Source organism: Marmota monax, unplaced genomic scaffold, assembly GCF_021218885.2.
Source record: "Marmota monax isolate L192 unplaced genomic scaffold, Marmota_monax_Labrador192_F-V1.1 WCK01_AAM20220418_F8-fsc00014, whole genome shotgun sequence".
Classification (NCBI taxonomy): domain Eukaryota; kingdom Metazoa; phylum Chordata; class Mammalia; order Rodentia; family Sciuridae; genus Marmota; species Marmota monax.
Genome location: NW_026695222.1, coordinates 7,833,898 through 7,854,550, shown reverse-complemented (window position 1 = coordinate 7,854,550; position 20,653 = coordinate 7,833,898). Strand labels below are relative to the sequence as shown.

At 33.6% G+C, this 20,653-nt stretch overlaps 1 protein-coding gene across 2 annotated transcripts in view; it reads right to left on the bottom strand.

Annotated features, from left to right (window-relative positions):
- The window catches only part of Gpcpd1 (glycerophosphocholine phosphodiesterase 1), a 52,443-nt gene that overhangs the window by 17,742 nt on the left and 14,048 nt on the right, over window positions 1–20,653 (bottom strand). For both annotated transcript variants that reach the window (XM_046433102.2, XM_046433103.2), the window contains exons 5-12: window positions 14,942–15,017; window positions 13,056–13,097; window positions 12,185–12,308; window positions 8,043–8,274; window positions 6,742–6,904; window positions 6,294–6,426; window positions 4,807–4,861; window positions 1,760–1,852 (exon numbers count right to left, since the gene is read on the bottom strand). In XM_046433102.2, the coding sequence (XP_046289058.1) occupies window positions 1,760–1,852; window positions 4,807–4,861; window positions 6,294–6,426; window positions 6,742–6,904; window positions 8,043–8,274; window positions 12,185–12,308; window positions 13,056–13,097; window positions 14,942–15,017 (918 nt within the window). The remainder of the gene's footprint in view (window positions 1–1,759; window positions 1,853–4,806; window positions 4,862–6,293; window positions 6,427–6,741; window positions 6,905–8,042; window positions 8,275–12,184; window positions 12,309–13,055; window positions 13,098–14,941; window positions 15,018–20,653) is intronic.

Genomic DNA, 20,653 nt, shown 5'->3' with positions numbered 1-20,653 from the left:
TTTTCCCCCAAAGCAGGCACGGAATGCCAGGACAGAAAAGCCTGTGGGGAGTAAGTTGTGGCACTGAAGACACAACTGAGGACACAAGGAAATGTCTGTCAGTCATCCTTTCCCCTGCTTTCTATCATGCTATATACTTTGTATTTGACATATAATCCATGCTACATGCCTAGGAAATCAACATGCAAATTTCTGTTTCTAAGTTTCTAAAACTTTTCAAATGTAAGTCTAGATAAAAATAGCAGCCACGCAAAGAAATTGCCATAACAAAACTGTGCAATTAGCTTTATAAGCAATACTATTTAATAAGAACTCAGATCTATCATGATTCCCCCACAAGCAAATATACTCTTCTAGATTTTAATGCCATAGCAAACATCACATTGTTAGAGGTACCATTATCTTTTGGAAATTAGTTGAGTACCTCCAATAAATAAATCATCAATTCAACAAACACGCTAAAAGTCATTAAGTACATATATATTTATTCATGTACACTGGTACGAACCTGTGTATGCCTAAAGTTTTTCTGGAAGGATACACAAGAAACTATTAAGAATAAGGGAATGAGATCAAGGAAAAGGGGAAGATTTATTTTTTTCATTTCATAAATCTGAACTACTTGCATTTTTAAATAGACAAATAATTTTTATATGAAAAATGCCAGCTTAAAATTAAAATCAACCTAAAAATAATACATACACTACTTTCATTCCCCAATTAACTCATTCAGCTTCAACGTCAAAGCAAGACAGTCTGGTGAAAACTGGAGATCAGTAACTCTTCACTAAATTAACATTTTTAGAGATGGTGTTCTCCCACAGCAAAAGCTACTTGCTCCATTCTTTTTAATTATTCTACTTCTTTCATCATCTGAATACATGTATCTCCTTCCTTCCCTCCCTCTCCTGATAACACTTAACAAAAACAGAAGTATCTTTTTTTAGCTATCATAGCAACCCAATCCCCAAGAACTCTTAAATCCACTAGCAGGCAGACCCAGGTGCGTTGTCTTTTATACAACATATCTGGTACAGTGTTCTACATTGAACCTTCCTAGGTTAAGTTCCTGAGAAATCACTTTAGTTAATTTGTATATACTGAAGCTCAGGGATGAAAAAACAATGACAATTTTGTTTGTACAATGACAACAAACTTTTAAAATTATATGGATTTCAAAATCTCATTCTGAATTCTGCTCTCCATCATATATGCCCTCTTCTCCATTCTCCCTTTCCCTACTGTACCTATGGTCCACATTACTACTTCCCTTGCCTCCAGTCTGTTTTTTCTGAAATTTCTATTTACTAAAAGATTAACCCTGGATTTTAGTTCTTGACATTTCCTTCTCAGCTAAAAAGTCTTTCATATTTCCCTGGCTCTTAAGTCCATTCCTTCTTCAATGGGACCTTCAATTTTTTACTGTGATTCCTCTTGTTTTATACCAAACTATCCTATAAATTTGAGAAACAGTATAAAGCAAAAACAGATGGGGGCTTAGAAAATAAACACTGGTACATATACCACCTGGAATAAAAATATAAATTGAACAAAACAGAGACCCTACTTGAGGAAATCAGTACCCATCTCTTCACTATCTTAAAGTTGCCAGAGCTAGAGACAGGAAAATACTGGCAATAATTCACCAAGAAATGAATTGAGCTGACTCCAGTTAATAAATAACTAAAAATATAACAAATGTCCTCGTTTCACACCTTTTAGCTAACAATGAGTTTAAAATAAAGGAATTTCCATATACCTTCTTCATGGTCAAACAACAGGTGAGATCATGATATACCACAGGCACAAAGTCTTTTGAAAGGTGAACATCAAATTCTACAAAGGCTGCACCCTGACAGGAGGAAGCCAAGTATTAGAAAAACATTATCTGGTGTGCAATACATCTAAAAGCACAAGAACATTAAGAAGCTTAATGTTTACTATAAAATTAATAGATCAGTACACAAAAATACCACACTAATTATTTAATACTACATATTAAGCTGTTTATTACCTGCCCCCCTCCTTTGTAAAAGCACAATTTTTACCTGGCCAAAAAGAGGGGTGGACATGAATCCACTGATAAACATCCAAGGGCATGTCAGTAACAGTGACAGCATTCATGGGTATCACCTCTGCTATTGCGATTAGCAGAAATGGAATAAAATAGGAACCTAGAATACAGGGTTTCCCCTCCTTGCTGCCACTGCATACTTTAGCATTAGCTAGACCTCAGAGATGATATGAGTAAAGAGTAACCCAGAGACCCTTTGCTCTGCTTCCTAGTTCGCTTTCTTAGAGAATGTCAATAGTGTATTAAAGAAGCTACAACTATTCCTGAACAGATAAAACAAATCAGGCAACAAAAATGATGCACATGCCAAATGCCTGGATGGAGACCTAAACAAATTAGGAGGAAGACATGAATTAGCATTAAGAATATATTTTTAAAAGTCAGATTTGCTGGCCTTGGTGAGCACCTGTGATCCCAGCTATTCTGGAGGTTGAGGCAGAAAGACAGTGAGTTAGAGACTCACCTGGGCAATATGGTGAGTCCTATCACCAAAAAAAATCCATTCTATTCTCTGAATTAATGCAGATAAAGACTGAGAACATAAACTGACATGTAAATGTGTACATTCACCAAAAGTTGGGATCAAAGGAAGCAAGATTTGAGAATTCTGTATGTTACTGACTTGTGATCAACAGAAGTGTTTACAGTGCGTCTAAGTCATGAAATGGTACCTATCTTCTCAGCACATATGATTACAACCAAAGGAGCTCAAGAATTTGGCTATGAAGTCTACTTCCTTGTTGATGTCTAAAGCAGAAAATGTAGCTACTTCTATTAAAACACAAACCATTTCTACCAAACAGAACAAACCCTACCACCATAAATAGTAACACCTACTTAACACTTTAATGTACATCTTTCTAGTTTAAATGTTTAATCGTACATAGCTGTACATATCATCCTTCTGGGAAAAATTTTACTAAGAGATAAAATCTAATCCCAAAATTCACGTGAGCTTTAAGAAATAATAACAGATTAAAACACCTTCAAAATTATGTTTTTAACATTAAAGCAAGTTAATAAGCAATTAATAATTAAAATAAGACATTACCAAATGTGACCCATGTGAGTTATAAAGGATTTTGTCAGAATATAGAAGGGTAAATGAAATCCTCCTTCCAAAAAAGCATGGAGACCCTGAAAATTCTTTAAACAGCAGTCAATCACGTTTTTACCGTTAGTTAAATGATACTTAGACTAGCTGGCTACAGTTAAATAAAACTGGTTCCAAATTATGAAATATATACCACAATATACATAAATAAGGGCTGTATTTACTTATTTATTTATTTTGGTACTGGGATTGAACTGCTAAGATTACAGGCATGTCTTACCACACCTAGCAATTAGTATAATCTTTAACACAAAAATAAAACTACTAAAATTTTAAATATCAAACAACTACTATAATTAATTTAGGATGCCATGAATTATAAAATGTATCATTATTATAGTACTGGTGAGGATGTTTCCAGTTAAACCATGACTCAAAGATAAACCGTAAAACCTATTCCAATTTCAGAGAGGTTAAGATATGAAAAGGTCTGTCAGAAAAGATGTTGGTTCACAAAAGTGATAAACACCCAATTACTTGCTGAACAATTTTTAAGAAGGCAAAGTTTAATTGATCTGGAGGACACTGAAACAAGTGAAAATACAAAAATGAGATCTTCCTCCATTTCCCCCTAGTTTAACTTCAGAACCTGAGACATTCTGGTCAGGCACAGAGGAAGGGGTGAAGGAGGAAACCCCAGGTTCAACTAAAAAATGTCAAACTGCAGGTGCTAAAAATCAGACTGGGAAAGGAGTTAAGAAATGTAACATAATCTGGTAAAAAGTAAATACCAGCTGGGTGCAATAGCACATGCCAGTAATCCCAGTGTCTTAGGAAGCTGAGGCAGGAAGATTGATTCCAAGTTCAAAGCCAGCCTCAGCTGACTTAGTAAGTCCCTAAAGCAACTCAGAAATATCTTGTGTCTAGATAAAATATAAAACAGGGCTAGGAATGTGGCTCAGTGGTTAAGTGCCCCTGAGTTGAATCCCCAGTACCCCCCCCCAAAAAAGGGGGAATACAAGGGACCATGATGAACTTTACAGAGCCTGCTGGGGTGCACACAATCTGTGTACCACATTCTTAGGGCATAAGTCACAGCTGCCCTGTCCAACTCCTCATGCCATATTGCTGGTCAGCTGCTTTGATCCCAGGCCCCAGAGAGGAGTGTAAAGGAGGGAACAGAACACCACTGAGATCTCAGAAAAAAGGTCTTGTGCCAGTAGGTTCAAACTCACCCCGCCTCAATTTATAATCTTAGTATATACAGTGGCCACCTGAAAGCAGTTGCCCCTTGTATTATTATATACATAACACCAGCTGCACATACACTGTTCAGTAAATAAATATTCCAATCTGGTTTTGACCTTTAAAAAAAGTGAATACCTGAATAAATACATCATTCAGATAGTAAATATCAATGCTTAGTGGAAATTTTTTTAAAGAAAACAACTCAAAATCTGTTAGATGAAAAAAAGATGCTTATGATCTTATTGTTCTCATCCCAATCTTTACCACGGATTGAAATATAATGCCAAGACATAGTCTTCACTTAGAAACATGTTCAAAACAAGCATAAATATTCCTCTTTAACATACTAATGTAGACTGGAGGAGATCGTCCTGAGCCACATTTTTCTAACTGAATAGCCCAAAGTATTTAAAGAAATAAGGTTACTTACATGACTAGCAGCATTTCTTAAAGAAGCAATAGTATTTTCTTGAACTTTAGCCAGCCTGAAATAGAGAAGAAACATGCTATCACAAACTACAGAAAAAGAGTCAACTATATATTTTTTAAAAAGTCAACTATATTTTATTTGTCTTTTTGTGGTGCTGGGGATTGAACCCAGGTTCTTGTGCATGTAAGGCAAGCACTCTACCAACTGAGCATATCCCCAGCCCTCAACTGTATTTTTAACAATGGAAATAGTATTTATTCTATCTTGAAGCTAATTTTGCTATCCCCAAAATATGACTGTGGAAAAAAAAAAAGGACTGTAACCACACTTGGCTAATGTACATTTATTCCATAAATGAAAGCTCTAACAACTATAGATACTTATAAGCTGAAATATAGACACATGCTACACCACAACATATACTTCTCCTATAATAAGGATTTTCCCCCCCTTGGAACAAGTTAAGGTAACCAATTAAGGAAAACAATTGTTTTCAATGTCATGAAAAAAGAGACGTAGAAACTTGTTCTTTGAAATAAAACCTCCAGACTGTGGGGGAAACACTGATACACCAACAGGATAGAAGTATGAAAAGTTTATTTAAAGAACAAGAAAAAAAGGGAAGACAATTTACTTTGATGGAGCCTAAGGATGCTTCTTTCTTAAATGGTAGTTGATTTGTTTTATAGACTTAATCATAATCATGACCAAGTCCTAAAGCTATCACATCATCACTTTATTTATTTGGGGTGCCAGGGATTGAGCCCAGGGGTGTTTCACCACTGAGCCACATCTAAAGCCCTTTTGATTTTTTGAGACAGGGTCTTACTAAGACTGGCTTTGAACTTGTGCTCCTCCTGCCTCAGCCTCCTGTGTAGCTGGAATTATAGGCATGTGCCATAGCACTCAGCAGCAGCAGTTTAAAATAAAAGGAATGGAATTAAAACTACCAGTAGAAAGCCAATGGCAACAAGCTAGAGTACTTGTAAATAAATAAAACTCAAAACTAGAAGGAACAACCAACTGTACCAGGCTGAAATTTGTGTGTCTGTTGAGAAGAGATGAGGCATCTTTCTGATGAGGTGTTGGCTGAACAAATAAACACACCCTGAGTTTACTTAAACTTTCTTGGAGTCATGGATACTTAACCAGGAGCAGAACACTAGGGAACATCCAAACCCTTCCATTTTAAAGAATGGCAATGTACCCAAATCAAGAAAGACACAGATTCTCAAGAGCAAGCTTTACTTCCTGGCTTTGTGGTTCTAATGTCTTTCTCATCATCAATTCAGTATAATATCAAAGACTAATCAGAATCTTAGGAGATTAGAGTTGGGCTTTAATTATTTTGAATTGGTAATCCTGATTGTGAAATTACATTTAATTCCCCAGATGATAATAAAAGCATCATCTGACCCTTTTGTGGGTCAAACCAATCTAACCTTATGAACTACTGAATGCCAATTCTATGCAAATATTCAACCTACTGGGCAGTTGTTGTCGAGTTCCCTGCACCTCTGTGTCCAACATCCAGTGGTATTCTTGGCTTCCAATACTTAGAAAATGAAGATTTCATGTCACAGTTGTATCCTGGTAATGGCTTAATAATGATAAAGTCAACTTCCATAGGAAGAAAGAGGGAGGGACAAAGAAAAATGGTTAAAAAGTTCATTATGAGCTCAATGACATTTAAAAAGCACTTAAACCGGTTTAATTAATCTCTATCAAATAGAAAATAAGTCAAAATTGATTCAAAGTTGTAGAAAATTCAATAAACATACTTAACTTCTTATTATATTAGTTAATCTAAATTCTTATGTTAATAATGTAAATTATTAATCATTACCATTCTCAAAGCCTCAATTTAGAAATAATGAAAGTTCTAACTTAACCTTAGCTTTACTTGTCAGGACTTGCCTATTTTTCTAAACTTACCTCTCACTTTGCCTATTGTTTTCCTGGAATTTCTGCTCATGATGGGAAGAGTAAGAATTCCAGCACTCTTCCCACTCTCCGCAATGGTGGATGATAAGAGACAGGCTGTGCCCACATGTCCAGGAAGGGCATCACCCTGAACTACATGTTCACTGAGATCTTCCTGAAAAAATGAGATTCAGACAGAATACTCTGAATTCTTAAATGTTTTAAATTCATGATCAAAGAACTCTCTTAAAATCAACTGATAGTCTATGAAGGACTGATGAGGAAGAAATAATCAAACTTATATCCAGGTAATTTAGATAGCTTTTTTGTTCTAAATGATATATTTTCTTCACTTCTGATCTAATATGTATTAGGTGAATATAAAGCACAGTCTGAAAATCTCTAAACACTTTACAATGAAAGACCAAGATATACACTTCTAATAAATTATAATGTAAATTACGTTCTCTACAAACATGTCCACATGGTGGCCTCTAGGGATAGTAACTCCCAAGGAGACCAAGTACATGTTTTCAGATTACAGTTGGTATTTATCAGCCTTATCTATGAAAAAAAAAAAAAAAAACAGTTGTTTCTAAAAATGCCAACCAAATGAAAAGTTAGGTGTTTAAGAGGTTTTTATTGGGAAGGGTGGGAGAGAGGGGTACTGGGGATTGAACCCAGGGGTGCTTAACCACTAAACCATATCACACTGTAGTAAGGACCTTAGGGAGGTACACCAGGTATTATTTGTGAGAGCATCTGAACAGCTAGTGAGATAACAAGTTTTAGTGTAAGTTAACACAAGTAGCTTTGGAAAGTTGGCAGCACTGATTCTGCATAATCTAGCACAAACTTTCTAACTAGATTTATTACACATTTATAACACTGAGTAAAATTACATAGTCCACTGTCACAACAAATCCTCGTAATAAAATACCTCAGTGAAAGACAGATTTTTACCATGAAGAGGATTCAATAATGCTAATTACATCAGATTATCTGCCAAGGGTCACACAGCCTTCCTGGCCCTCAACTTATCTTTGAAAGCTCCTTTAGATATATTTCATTTATATTTAGATTAAGAGGCATGGACAAAAACAAATCCAGTCTTGATTTAAAACATCAATTCTACTGCAGTTTTCTTAATTGTTTTCCTAATAGTACTTAAAATTTGTCACCTCTGAGTTTTTAAAATCTACTAAAATTATATAGGAGCCAACACCTAAAGAGTTCTTATAAATCATGGCTTTACACAAATCAGTAAGCTCATGCTTGCATTCTTTTTCAACACCTTCCCTAAAACTACTCACCTCAAAAAAATCAAAGATTAGTTCCAGGTTATCTGGTTCCATTGTCTGTATGCTATACTCTGTCCAGCGATCAGGCTGTAAGCCATAACCACATTCTGGCTGTGAATGCCTGCACTTGAACTCATTGTCACTTATTAAAGATATCTCCAAGGTATTGGACATTTTGTGAAGAAGAGTGGGAGACACCCTATCATCATCATCTTCCTCTGGACCCTCTAGTGTAAGCTTTACCCTGAAAAATAGGAAAGAATAACGAAATGCAAAAGTGGCATAGAATATAACTTCATAGAAATGTTACTTAAACCTAAGTGTTCGCTGGCCAGGGATATAGCTCACTTGGTAGACTGCTTGCCTCACATGCATAAGTCCCTTGTTCCAATCCCCAGTACCACCAAAAAAAAAAAAAGTGTCATTCCAACATGCTCAAATAACAAAAATAAGATATTACATTAAGACTACAAATAGATTAAGGCATTAGATGTGCTTTATCTACAAACATTTCTACAAGATATTAAAATGAGATAGGTATCCATTATGCCTACACTAAGGTTGTTTTTTATCTTTGGACAGAACAGTATAAGTTTTTTTAATATCTTTATTTTACTTATTTATTTTTATGTGGTGCCGAGGATCAAACCCAGGGCCTTGCACATGCTAAGCAAGCGCTCTACCGCTGAGCCACAACCCCAGCCTATGCCTTTTTAATAAAGGAAACAAATAATCCAAGAAGTCCTCTCACTGGTCTCACAGTAATGAAAACAAATACCAGTTATCCAGCCATAGGGGTCACAAAGATTGATCTACTCCCAATGAAAAAGCAATTACTTACACAAAATATGTGTAATACCAAAAGTAAATTCAATTCTGGAATATTTCTTGTACCAACTAAATCACATATAGATTAAACAATCTGAATGTTAATATAGGATGCAAAGTTATTATAGAGAGTAATAGGTAAACTACAACAATTTTTCATTTGACACTTAAATGAGATTTAATATAGAATGCAAATAATTACAATAGTGGCCCACCCTGACCTCCCTCCTCCTAATCACTGCTGAGGCTTTGTCTTTGTATTTTGCTGGGCTAGGGATTAAACTCAGGGCCTTATGCATGCGAGGCAAGCATTCTACCAAGTGAGCTACATCTCCAGCCCTGCTGAGGCTTTGTCTTAACAGTTTTTTCCTGAGGTTTCAGACATATAGATTATTCCATTAATAATACTGTCTATAATCACTCAATAAAATCTAAAGTAGTATTTCAATAACTCAACACAAAAATCATCATCTTTCCAGAAAACAAATTGTCTTGGGAATGATTCTGGAAGATTGATTCTATTGGTAAACCTGAAGGAACATTCTCCCCTGAGGTACATGAAGAAACTACAAATGGAAAGAAATTAGTAGGCAAGACAGTCATTTTTGAAAAATAAATAAACAAACTTAAAGGGACAGGACCTATGATAAAACTTAATTCATTTTATTTGTATTAAATGTTTTCGTCAAATAGCTATATATATGTTATACTCTGCAACAAAGAGACATCTCCATTGCTTTTCATTTGCTAGTATAATCAATCAAAAAGAAATGTGGGGGCCAAGTACAGTGGTGCCTGTCTATAATCCCAGCAGCTTGGGAGGCTGAGGCAGGATTATTGCAAGTTCAAAGAGAGCCTCAGCAATTTAGCGAGACCCTGTCTCAAAATAAAAAATTAAAAAGGGCTGTGAATGTGGCCCAGTTGTTGATTGCCCCTGGAGGGGGAGGAGGGAGAGGGAGGGAGAGGAAGGGGGGGGGAGAGAGAGAGAGAGACAGGGAGAGAGGGAGAGGGAGAGAGAGATAAAGAGAAAGAAACAATGAGAAGGAAAGAGAGAAAGAGAAAGGAAGGAAGGAAGGAAGGAAGGAAGGAAGGAAGGAAGGAAGGAAGGACTGTTTAAAACTTGTTGATAACAAAGTGCATGCTCACTATTTTATTCTAAAAATGCATAAGCTGGCCAGGTATAGAGGCACACATATGCAATCCCAGTAACACAGGAGGCTGAGACAGGAAAACAAAAAGGGCTGGGGACATAGCTTAATAATAGTGTGCCCCATAGTAGTAGAGTCCCCCTGGGTTAAATCCCTTGTAGCACAAAACAATAAATAAAACAAAGTATATAAGCTGTTGCCAAGTTTTTAAAATACTGAAATCCTCACAGATAAATTTTATTTCCTACTCCATGAAGGCTTAGTCTAGCACTAAAATGAATTTGGGGAAAAAGATCATTGGAACAAGCACTAATTTCTAGAATTAAGTCATTTAATAGGTAGACTCCAACTAAGTACATTTCATTTTAATTTAAGCCTAAGCAACTCAATAATATATACAGTCAAAGAATGTCCTTAAGACTCAGTATTCATTTGTATTCCAAATCAGATCCCAAACATTTGTTTTTTGTGCTGGGGACTGATGCCAAGGGCACTTTACCATTGACCTACATCCCAAGTCCTTTTTATTTTGAGACAAAGTCTCATTAAATTGATGAGGCCGGCCTCAAACTTGCAATCCTCCTCCTGCCTTAGCTCTCCAACCCCATCACTGAGAGAAGTGGCATGTGCTACCATGCCTAGCTATTAATTGCTTAACTGCATCCAAGGGAAATAAAAGTACTAATAAGCTAACCAACCAAGGTTTTTCCTTATATTGTTATTTCTATGTCTTATTCTGTTAGTCAGTTTACAGCTGTAATTTGCTTCTTTTAAAATAACAAGTAAGCAAAATACTAAAATATGTATAGATAACTATTAAAGAGTTTGAGGTCCAGTGGATCTTGTAGATTGACCATGTGGAGGACAAGGTACACACACCCCAAACCCTATACTCTATCAGAACAGCCAACACAAAGGGCTGTGAAGTGCCACCCACACTTTTCCTTGTCTATGATCAGGATAAAAGTGCTGTAATATTTAGACAGTTAAAATATTTAAGGACTTACAGACATCAGTATCATTATGAATGCTATTAAAAAGATAAACATCTTCAGTTACTTTCAACCCACTCCTGACATCTTATTCAGAAAAAGCTGTGTTATACAATCAAGCTATGGTACATATTTCAGTCCCAAAGTCACAAAAATTCTAGTGTAGGGCTCCCTGCGTCTTAAGCCAGTTCACTCATAGATATATACAATAATATCACAGAAAAAAGAAGCTACGATTTAACCATTTACAAAGCTTTATTTCTATCTCTAAAACTGAAGCAACTTTAAAAAAAAAATCTAGCCAGGCATAAGCACACGCCCATAATCCCAGCAACAACTCAGGAGGCTGAGGCAAGAGGACAGAGTTTTAGGCTAGCCTCAGCAACTTACTGAGTTCCTGTCTCAAAGAAAAGAGAAATTTTAAAGTGTGGGGGAGGGGAGGCTGGGGATGTGCCTTGGTGGTTAAATGCCTCTAGATGTTCAATCCCTGGTACAAAAAAAAACAAAAACTCTGAAACTGCTACCTTTCTTCATGGAAATGTTCCATTTTCAAATCACTGTAAAGTTTAAATCTCTGAAAGATTTCCAATAATTTTTTTTCTATTTATGCTATTCCCTCCTCAGCACAAAATCATTTGTTACGTTCATTTTAAAACAAATTATTACTACACTAAGAAATATTAAATGATAGAAATTACAAAAATACACAAGCTTAGAAACCACTGATCTTTGTAAAAACTAACTTTTCTGGTTCAAAATTTTGAGATTCAACACTGATACTGTGATAGGATTACAGGTCTGTGGTAGTACACACACGTAACCAGTATCCAGGAGGCTGAGGCAGGAGGATCTCAAGTTCACAGACAGCCTGGGCAACTTAGTGAGACCATCTCAAAATAAAATATAAAAAGGGCTTGGGATATAGTTCAGTAGAAGAGCACCCTTAGTTTAAATCACCAGTACCATAAGGGGGGGAAAAAAAAGATACTAACATAAATATATGTAACAGTAGTGATCTATGGGGGAAAAGCAATTCACTATCACAGATCTCTAGGATTATTAGAAAATGTGACAACAGCTGTGTTATTTTATTCCCTTAAAGGCTAAAACAAAATGGATCCAAACTCTACAGCATTCTTTTTTTAAAAGGGGGGGGGGGCTAAGTAATAAAAGCACATAGTCATACCTAAATCTAGACTTTTTAAATTTTTTCTTGGTTATTGAGACTGGAGGTTTTTCAGAATAATGCAAACGTAATCTTATTTCAGTCTGACACGTCAGCCACCCAGAATCCAGAGTTTCAACACCATCTGTCAAGAGTAAACAGATAGAATAGTAATTATTTTAATGCTAGTTCAAATTCACATTTTAATACACTGAGGTTATAAAACACTGGCCTTGTCACACACCACCTCCAAAGTAAATATACTTGTAGCCTTAAATTTGTCATTAAAAAAGAACTTTTATATGATTGGGAGAATTTAAATGACTATTAACAATGAACTATTCTTTAACAACTTTAGTAAATTAAAGCCTTCTTATCAAATCCATTATTGAAGTAATCCATATCTACAATGAAAGAGAACATGTTCCAAAATGATTTCTAACATAGCAATAGTTCCATTAGGGATCATTACATTCCCAAAGTTCCATAAGAAACTTTTAGTTGAAACTACTTATGCCACTAGTCTGGGTTTGAGATACGAGAAGGTAAGAACAAAACTTTTATAGTTTTACAGACTCCTATTTATATATCCTGCCATAAAAAAGTCACATTTGTAATAGTATTGTTTTACCAATTTTTAACTTGAAGTTTATATATAATAAAATTTATATATAATACAATTTTCATAAATAACAAAGAAGCTGTCAACTAGACCTAAGGTTTTTCATCAACAGAACTTTTAAAAGACATATTATATATATATATATATATATATATATATATATATATATGTGTGTGTGTGTGTGTGTGTGTGTAAATATATATATATACACACACACGTGTATACACACAAAAAACATCAGTGGACATTTCAAAATTCACTCTCACTTACTGTGGATTCCAAATTGTCCATCATCAATAATAATTTCATTTTCTAGAATTCAAGGAAAATAGAAGACATCGTTAAAATTCATAATGTTTAAAAAATGAACGACTGAGAAATTAAACTTTAAGGACTGTTTAAAATATTAAAGTTTTTCTACAACTTAAAAGCAGCATAAAGTGAATAAGCATATTTATTGTAGCCCTCTATAAAGAATTTCCCTTTAAAGAGACTAACAAGTAGTACAGTTCTTACAGACTTTGTCATTATCCATGATAACATAAGGAAGTGAAAGAAAACTCCACAGAGAGGTGCTCTAGAGGCACTGGGATGAACTTCTACACCCACCAATATACAAAACAGGTTGCTGGACAATGGTAACTCCTTGTGAATTTTCAAAACAAAAGTCTTGGCACAATTAAAATGCTTATTCTTGTGCAGTGTATATTCTGAACTTGTCTAAAATGTAATTCTTCTCAAATCCCAACTATAATCTGTAGCCAGCTAAAAGCTTTACAAACAGTATAACTTACCTGCATATACAGAGCTGTGAGGAACTACCAAAAAAAGAATAAATGCTAGCATATCCCCTTCACCTAACATTCAAATAAATGAGAAAAGCTTTGAGATCCAAGCCTCTAAATACTAATTGTCTTTCCCTCCTACTTCCCTTCCCATATTCATTTAAACATGAGTTTGAAATACTTGTTAAAGTATTACAGTTGCTAGTGCAAATTTTCTGGTAGATTTCACACAGCTTCTAAGTTTAAAAATTATATAGAATATATTTCTTTCTAAAAGAGAAGAAACAAAATCATTTCACTTCTCACAATAAGACAATGTATTTAACTACAAGATGCTTCAAATGCAAATTACTTCTTAAAATGTTCAATACCTAGTAAGTTCCAACCTCAGTATGGGACTATTATAATTCTAAGTATACTACCATAAAGATTCTAATTACACTATTAAAAATGCAATAAAACACATAAAAAGAAAATCCAATAAAGAGGATGGAATGAGACATCTATTTAAACAAGATGTGTCCTGATATAAGGTAAAGCAGAAACTCCTACTCCTTATTAATGTAAGCTAGTAAATTAGTAAATGAGTTATCATTCTTAGATTTTAACTGCCTAGGAACTGAAAGATACATTTTTCAGCACTACGTTAATATATAGATGAATACAAGTGGGTAACTTAATGTATGTAAAATGAACTTCAAATTCCACTTTCAGTATGGAAAAGGAAATTCAAAAATATTTGTATGAAGAGAAATGCCATTTTTAGGCACAAGAAAGCTGAATAAAACCAAACTCTTGGGATTACCACTTCCAAAGGCAGCAGGGAATTTAAATAAACTAGCAAGAATTTAAATAAACTAGCAAGAATCTATGTCAACTACAAAGATATCTGAATTCACTCATACAAGTTTATCCAAGTATTTACTCATTTAAAAAAAGAATAATTTATTCTAGTACCTTTACTATTCAAAGCTAAAAGTTATGAAGTTTTTGTTTTGGATTAATTCATTCATCAAATGTTCTTTTACTAAGCCTGAGCAAGCAATCAAATAAAGCCATGGATGCTCAGTCAAGAAGAATGTTATAAACTTCCTAACCCTTCAAAATGAAAGCAAGTATTTCATAATAAACTAATCTAATCCAAGAAAACAAAAATAACTAGGCAAGCATTTCTAATAAAATTTGTAAAGGCAATTAATAACTGTTTAGTTTTGAAAATAAGATTCATGAAACGCTAAGTGAAATTTGTAGTACTAACAATGCATTAATTTTAAACTTTAGAATAAAAATTTATTAAATCCCACTAAGCCATTGTGCAGCATATTAGTAACTTATGCATATGCCTCAAACAGATGCAGTTAATGCCCATACCTAAAGGGGTTATTGATCGTGGTTGTAGATGAGTCTCCCACTTGTGAACTATGACTTGACATGGACCACCGATAGTCTGCAATTTAAAAGTTAAACGTCTGCAATAATTTCTTATATCTTATTTTCTACCCATGACTCCATTAGATGTTTGTGGCCTAAATCTTATACTAAATATGAGACCAAGAGATTCATCTAGGTAATTATCAATATTATATGCCAAAATCAAGAATGTACCCAGGTTACAAAATATGATGTAATGCTGGAAAAAAAATAAAAAGTGAGGCAGTAAATAAAGAAAAACGAGATGAACTGGCACACAAAACTCTCTTAAACCCATTCATAAATGAGCCTACAATACTCAATTTTTTCCAAATAAATTTTCATTTTGATCTGATATTATTTCTGTCATAAGTTAATATCAAATATACTCTGGAATGTTGGCAAGCATAGGAACTGCCAGATAAAACATTCATCTCCCTCCTCTATTTAAGAAAGTGTTTGGAAAACACTTTAAACAAGACTACAATATGAGAAATAGTAGGAATGAGTACTTTGAGATCAATTATCACAAGTTACTCAAAGAATTAAAAGGCATAATAAAGTTTTTCATTACATTTATTGAAGAACACTAAGTGGGAAATAATAAGAACATCAGATTTCTGACCAGTGTCTTTAAAGACAGAAAACCCGTTAAAGAAAGGACACAGGGCAGGTAAACCTGAAGAACAAGTGTGATAATAGGGGAATTAATGTCCAAATTTAATTCTTATGCCTAAGAGTTTATAAATTCATACACTGTGACAATTCCTAATACTGTCTTCTGGTATCACATTCCTTTACTAAAAAAGAAAAAAATAAAGCTGTATGTGTTAACATACAACAATTTTAAAGTATGTTCAGGTTCCCTGAATATATCTAAAAGACTGAAATTTTATAGTATTGTACTCTTTAATTAAGAATCTTAAATAATTAAAATTAAATAATTAAAATTAAAATAAAGCTGTTAAGTACACATTTTTTAAAAAATTTTTTAATTAAAATTTTAGTTGTAGATGGACACAATACCTTTATTTTATTTATTTATTTTTATGTGGTGCCAAGGATCAAACCCAGTGCTTCATGCATGTAAGGCAAGTGCTCTACCACTGAGCCACAACCCCAGCCCCTTCAATACACATTTTAAAAGCAAAATTTCAAAATTCAAGATACTGTTATTTTTTATTTACTTATTCTAAAGAAATTCAATTACATAATTATATAAAAATCTAGTAGCACATAATTTTGGGATAATCATTATCAATATTTTCATATAAACCTTTTGAGCTCTTTCCTAAGCATATACTAAAAATACTGGAACATACAGTTTCCATCTCTAGAGTGTACATCTTTAGATGATGTCAAACACTCTTCTACATATCTTACTGGATTTTAATACTGATTGACTATATTTGATAAGTGTGCCAAATGATAACAAGTATGTAACAAATGAGGGACATTATTAATTAAACATGAGATAATTCAATCACTTCAAATAACCAGGTTAATTTTTTAAATTTGCAACTTTTGAAGCTTAAAAACTACAACAGCATTATTCACTGAAATTGTTAATCCTAAATTTATAAATGAAATGATCTTTCTCTAGCTAAATACCTCCTTGCTGTAAGGGTTTATTTACAAATTGGTAGACTGAGTAGATTAAAAAAAAAAGTATAATAATGTTAAACTACTCATCTTAAATGTGAATATCATTTCCATTATATTAAGAGGAAATACATGTATTTTCCTTCCACTAGATATTTTTTAATACAACTTCTTTCCTGATATATATTTTAAGTTTGTTTTTTAAACATTTAACTTTTAACCCATAAAAGAGAGAAACATATATACATTAAAAATAGGAACAAAGCCAGGCTTGGTGGTGAATGCCTATAATTCTATCAACTCAGGAGGCTGAGGCAAGAGATTAAAAGTTCAAAGTCAGCCTCAACAACTCAGCCAGGCCTTAAGCAAGTATGCAAGACCCCATCTCAAAATAAAAAAGGAGTGGGGAGGCAGGTCAGTAATAAAGCACCCACAGATTCAATCCCAAGTATCAAAAAAAAAAGGAACAATTTTTTTTACTAATGAAAAACAGCCAAAATGATCTATGCCTTTCTTTCACCTCTCCCCCCAAATTATATGGGATTACATTCTCATAAAAATTACTAGATTTGAAAGGCGTGCTGTTAATATGTCAACAGGAATAAAAATGTGAATACAGAAAAAGATTTTTTTCATTCTTTTAATTCAAGTGTCAGGAGAACATAAAATTCAGACTGGTCTATCTCGTAAGGACAGTTCTGTGTATGTATTAAAATATTTGATAGGAAACTTATTTAGTAGCAACTTTAATATTCCCACTCATCTATTTTAGTAACAAACCCATCACTCATGCCATAAAATCACCTAGAAATAATGTGGTGCTAGAGGTTGAACTCAGGGCCTTGTGCATGCAAGGCAAGCACTCTAACAACTGAGCTATATCTTTAGCCCCAGAGCTGTTTTTCTGTTTGTTTATTTATTTATTTTTTGCAGTGCCAGGAATCAAACCCAGGGCCTTGAGCATGCACTCAACCACTAAGCTACATTCCCAGTTCTTGAATAGTGTGTCTGAGGGGCAGTCCATAAGTACAGCTCAACAGATGATTTTTAAGATGATGTTCACTAGCATTCACATTACAAATCCATGTTGGCTGGTATACAAAGTGATATAATAACCAAAAAAAAAGGGGGGAACCTACTCTTAAAATACATCTTAACTTCCAAAATTGATATTACTACTTTATTAAACTTGAGAAGGTAATCTTAAATTTTAGCTTTACTGAAGTCCTTTTAAAAAATAAAAGCTAAACCTAAATATTGGGAAATTCAAATTCTCAAACATGCCGTTCTTTTTAATATACTAACTATAATAATTCATTCGTCAACATTTTAGAAAACGAACAGTTCTATTCTGCAAAATACTGCAATGATTTTAAGTTTTCAGAGTAAGGTAGAAGGTGGATCTTTGGAAGAAAAAAGGAAGAATACCAGTCCAAGACAATAAAACAGTACTAATAGAGTTATTTCACATTTAGTATATCTAAAATCAGATGAATATAGGAATGTTTTTGAATATGTATGTTAACAAAAACATTTAAAAACATTTAAAATCAATTTGTTTCTGGGAAAAAAATCTTAATTATTGCTTTCTTAAACAGTGACATTACTTGGCTACATCAAGCACTGAGAAGGAAATAAGATTGTTCAACACATTGACTAGGGGTTTGTTTCTGAACAAACCAGTAAGCAAAATTATCAGTGAATTCTATCACTGCAGATATGAACTTCCAACATTTTTACCACAATTTTGTATGTAAAAGAGGACTGAGTAATTTTTATTTATGAAGTCATACAGAAGCCAAACGCACTGCTATTTTAAAAAATCACTAGTTTTTGTAAGACCAGTAAGAAAAATGGTCACTGATGAGAACTGATTAGAACTGAGGAAGCTAGGTCAACAGGTATATCTCTAAGGTGGCTCAAATCTCAAGTGGATAGCTAGGAGCAGTTAGCACACAGAACTTCACTATAATAAGAAACCATTCCACAAAATGACAACCTAAGCTATTTTAAAAATTAACAATTATCGACCTCTGACAGATGATTTTCTTGTTCAAGGATTTAAAGAAAAATCAAGGGAGATTAAGATCAAAATAAGAATTTGTATTGAATCTAACTGAATGTTAGCACCTGTAAACATTAGAAATAGACGTGTTACTGAAACATAAAGACCTACTTTCACACAAAAAAAGAACAAAGCCTTCAAAGGATAATTAAAAACTGGCTAACATTTCACAATGAGAAAACACCCCTAATTCTAGTTACCAGCAAAGAGGGGTGAACATGAATAAAGAAAAAAATGTTTAAATTACATGAAAATTCAAAAGTATCTTTGGTGAAGATGTGACATTAATGGGACTGTAGACTCAAATGTTTTCATTCAGGAATACTCATTACTTTTATTTGCTAAGCTTAAGTAAGATAGTAGTTTGCCTTGTCACGTGTAAAATTATTTTAAGATTCAACATATCAACACCTCACTCTAATTTTACAAAATGTAAAAATACATATCTGAGAAAAAAGGACTTCAGAGCTCAAATTCTAAACTAAAAGGAACATGCCAAAAAAAGCAAAGTATGGACGAGAAAATGTAAATGGTAAAATTTTATTTGCTCACAATAAAATTTTAGTAATGAAAGGAATCTAAGAAACCTGGAGTTCAAACCCTTCATTTTACAGTTGAAAGCAGCTAAACTATACAAGCCAAGTGACTTGTCCAAAAATAACAGATTTTTAGCTTAGGTTCTACAACTGCCTAGTTAGAGTACCCCCTAAACTTTTGATCCAATAAAATTAATATTACTTCCCATAACGGTTTTTTAATATTTTCATCATTGTTTTGCTTTCCTATCATTATTTATGATCATAAAAATATAATCCATTAATTTAAATCATTTCTTGATTTAAGATTCCCTGCACATTACATTTATCATTTGACAATACACAATTGAGACAAACTTTGATAATACTTATAGTAAAAATGTTTCATTTAAAAAGTGCCACAGACTTATTTTAAAATAAGTATCACTTTAAGCCAGCATGTGGAAAAATAGCCATATACATGGGATTTTATGCAGCTATTTACTCTATTCCATGAAAAACATACTTACCATGGCAGCCCCTGCATCACACGGTACATGTGTACACGATACAGAGCAAGCACCTACTTAAAGAAACACACTCACCAACACATACTGTAAACTTTTGCAAGTATTACATGGGGATAAACTTGTGTTTTTTGTTTGTTTGTTTGTTATTTATTTGTTTGTTTTACTGTTCAAGAGACTTCTTGCCAATTTTTCAAAATGGCATTTTGGACTGATTGCTATTTTGGTTACATTTTCAATGAAGTGTAGAAAATATTACAGGTTGGCTTAATTTTACCTGTTGACAATAGTCTTACTTTAGAAAACTATGTCGAGGACTTATTGTGATTTTTCTTTTCCAAATTCCAAGTAAAATTTAGTTGATTTACTATGATACAAAGCTAGATTTCACACACCAGGATTCTCAAACTTCCAAAGTCAGGAGTATTGTGGCCTATGTAGCTAGACACAATAGTTCAATTTATACTGAAAATCTTCACCATGGTGTTGTGGCCCTATGCAAATAAATAATAGATGCTCTTTTCTTAGGTTGTTAAAGTGAGATCATTGTCAAGATAAGCCAACACAATGATCAACCATAATGTAATTTAAATTCAATTACTTAGTATTTACAAAGTACTCGGAATAAAAAACGTAATAGGTGCAAAAGACAGCTGAAATGGGGTTGTCAGTTTTCTTTCTTCTTTGTAATGGTGGCTAAGAAAATGAGGTAACAGTGACTGCTTGCATTTTTCACATGTAGCAAAAGAATCTAATGACTCCCAAGGGAAATACTTTTTTAAAAAGATCTAATCTGTGTTTTTCCTAGATCCCTGCCTAAACTCTTGTTCACATGCAGCCTAAGAGTGTCAAAGGTAAAAATCTGAAGGAAAAGAATCCTTTCAGCAAATAAGTATCTGTAGACTAAGAGAAAAAGAATCAACTTTTATTCTTATCTAAATATGAAAACAATCCCAAAATAATA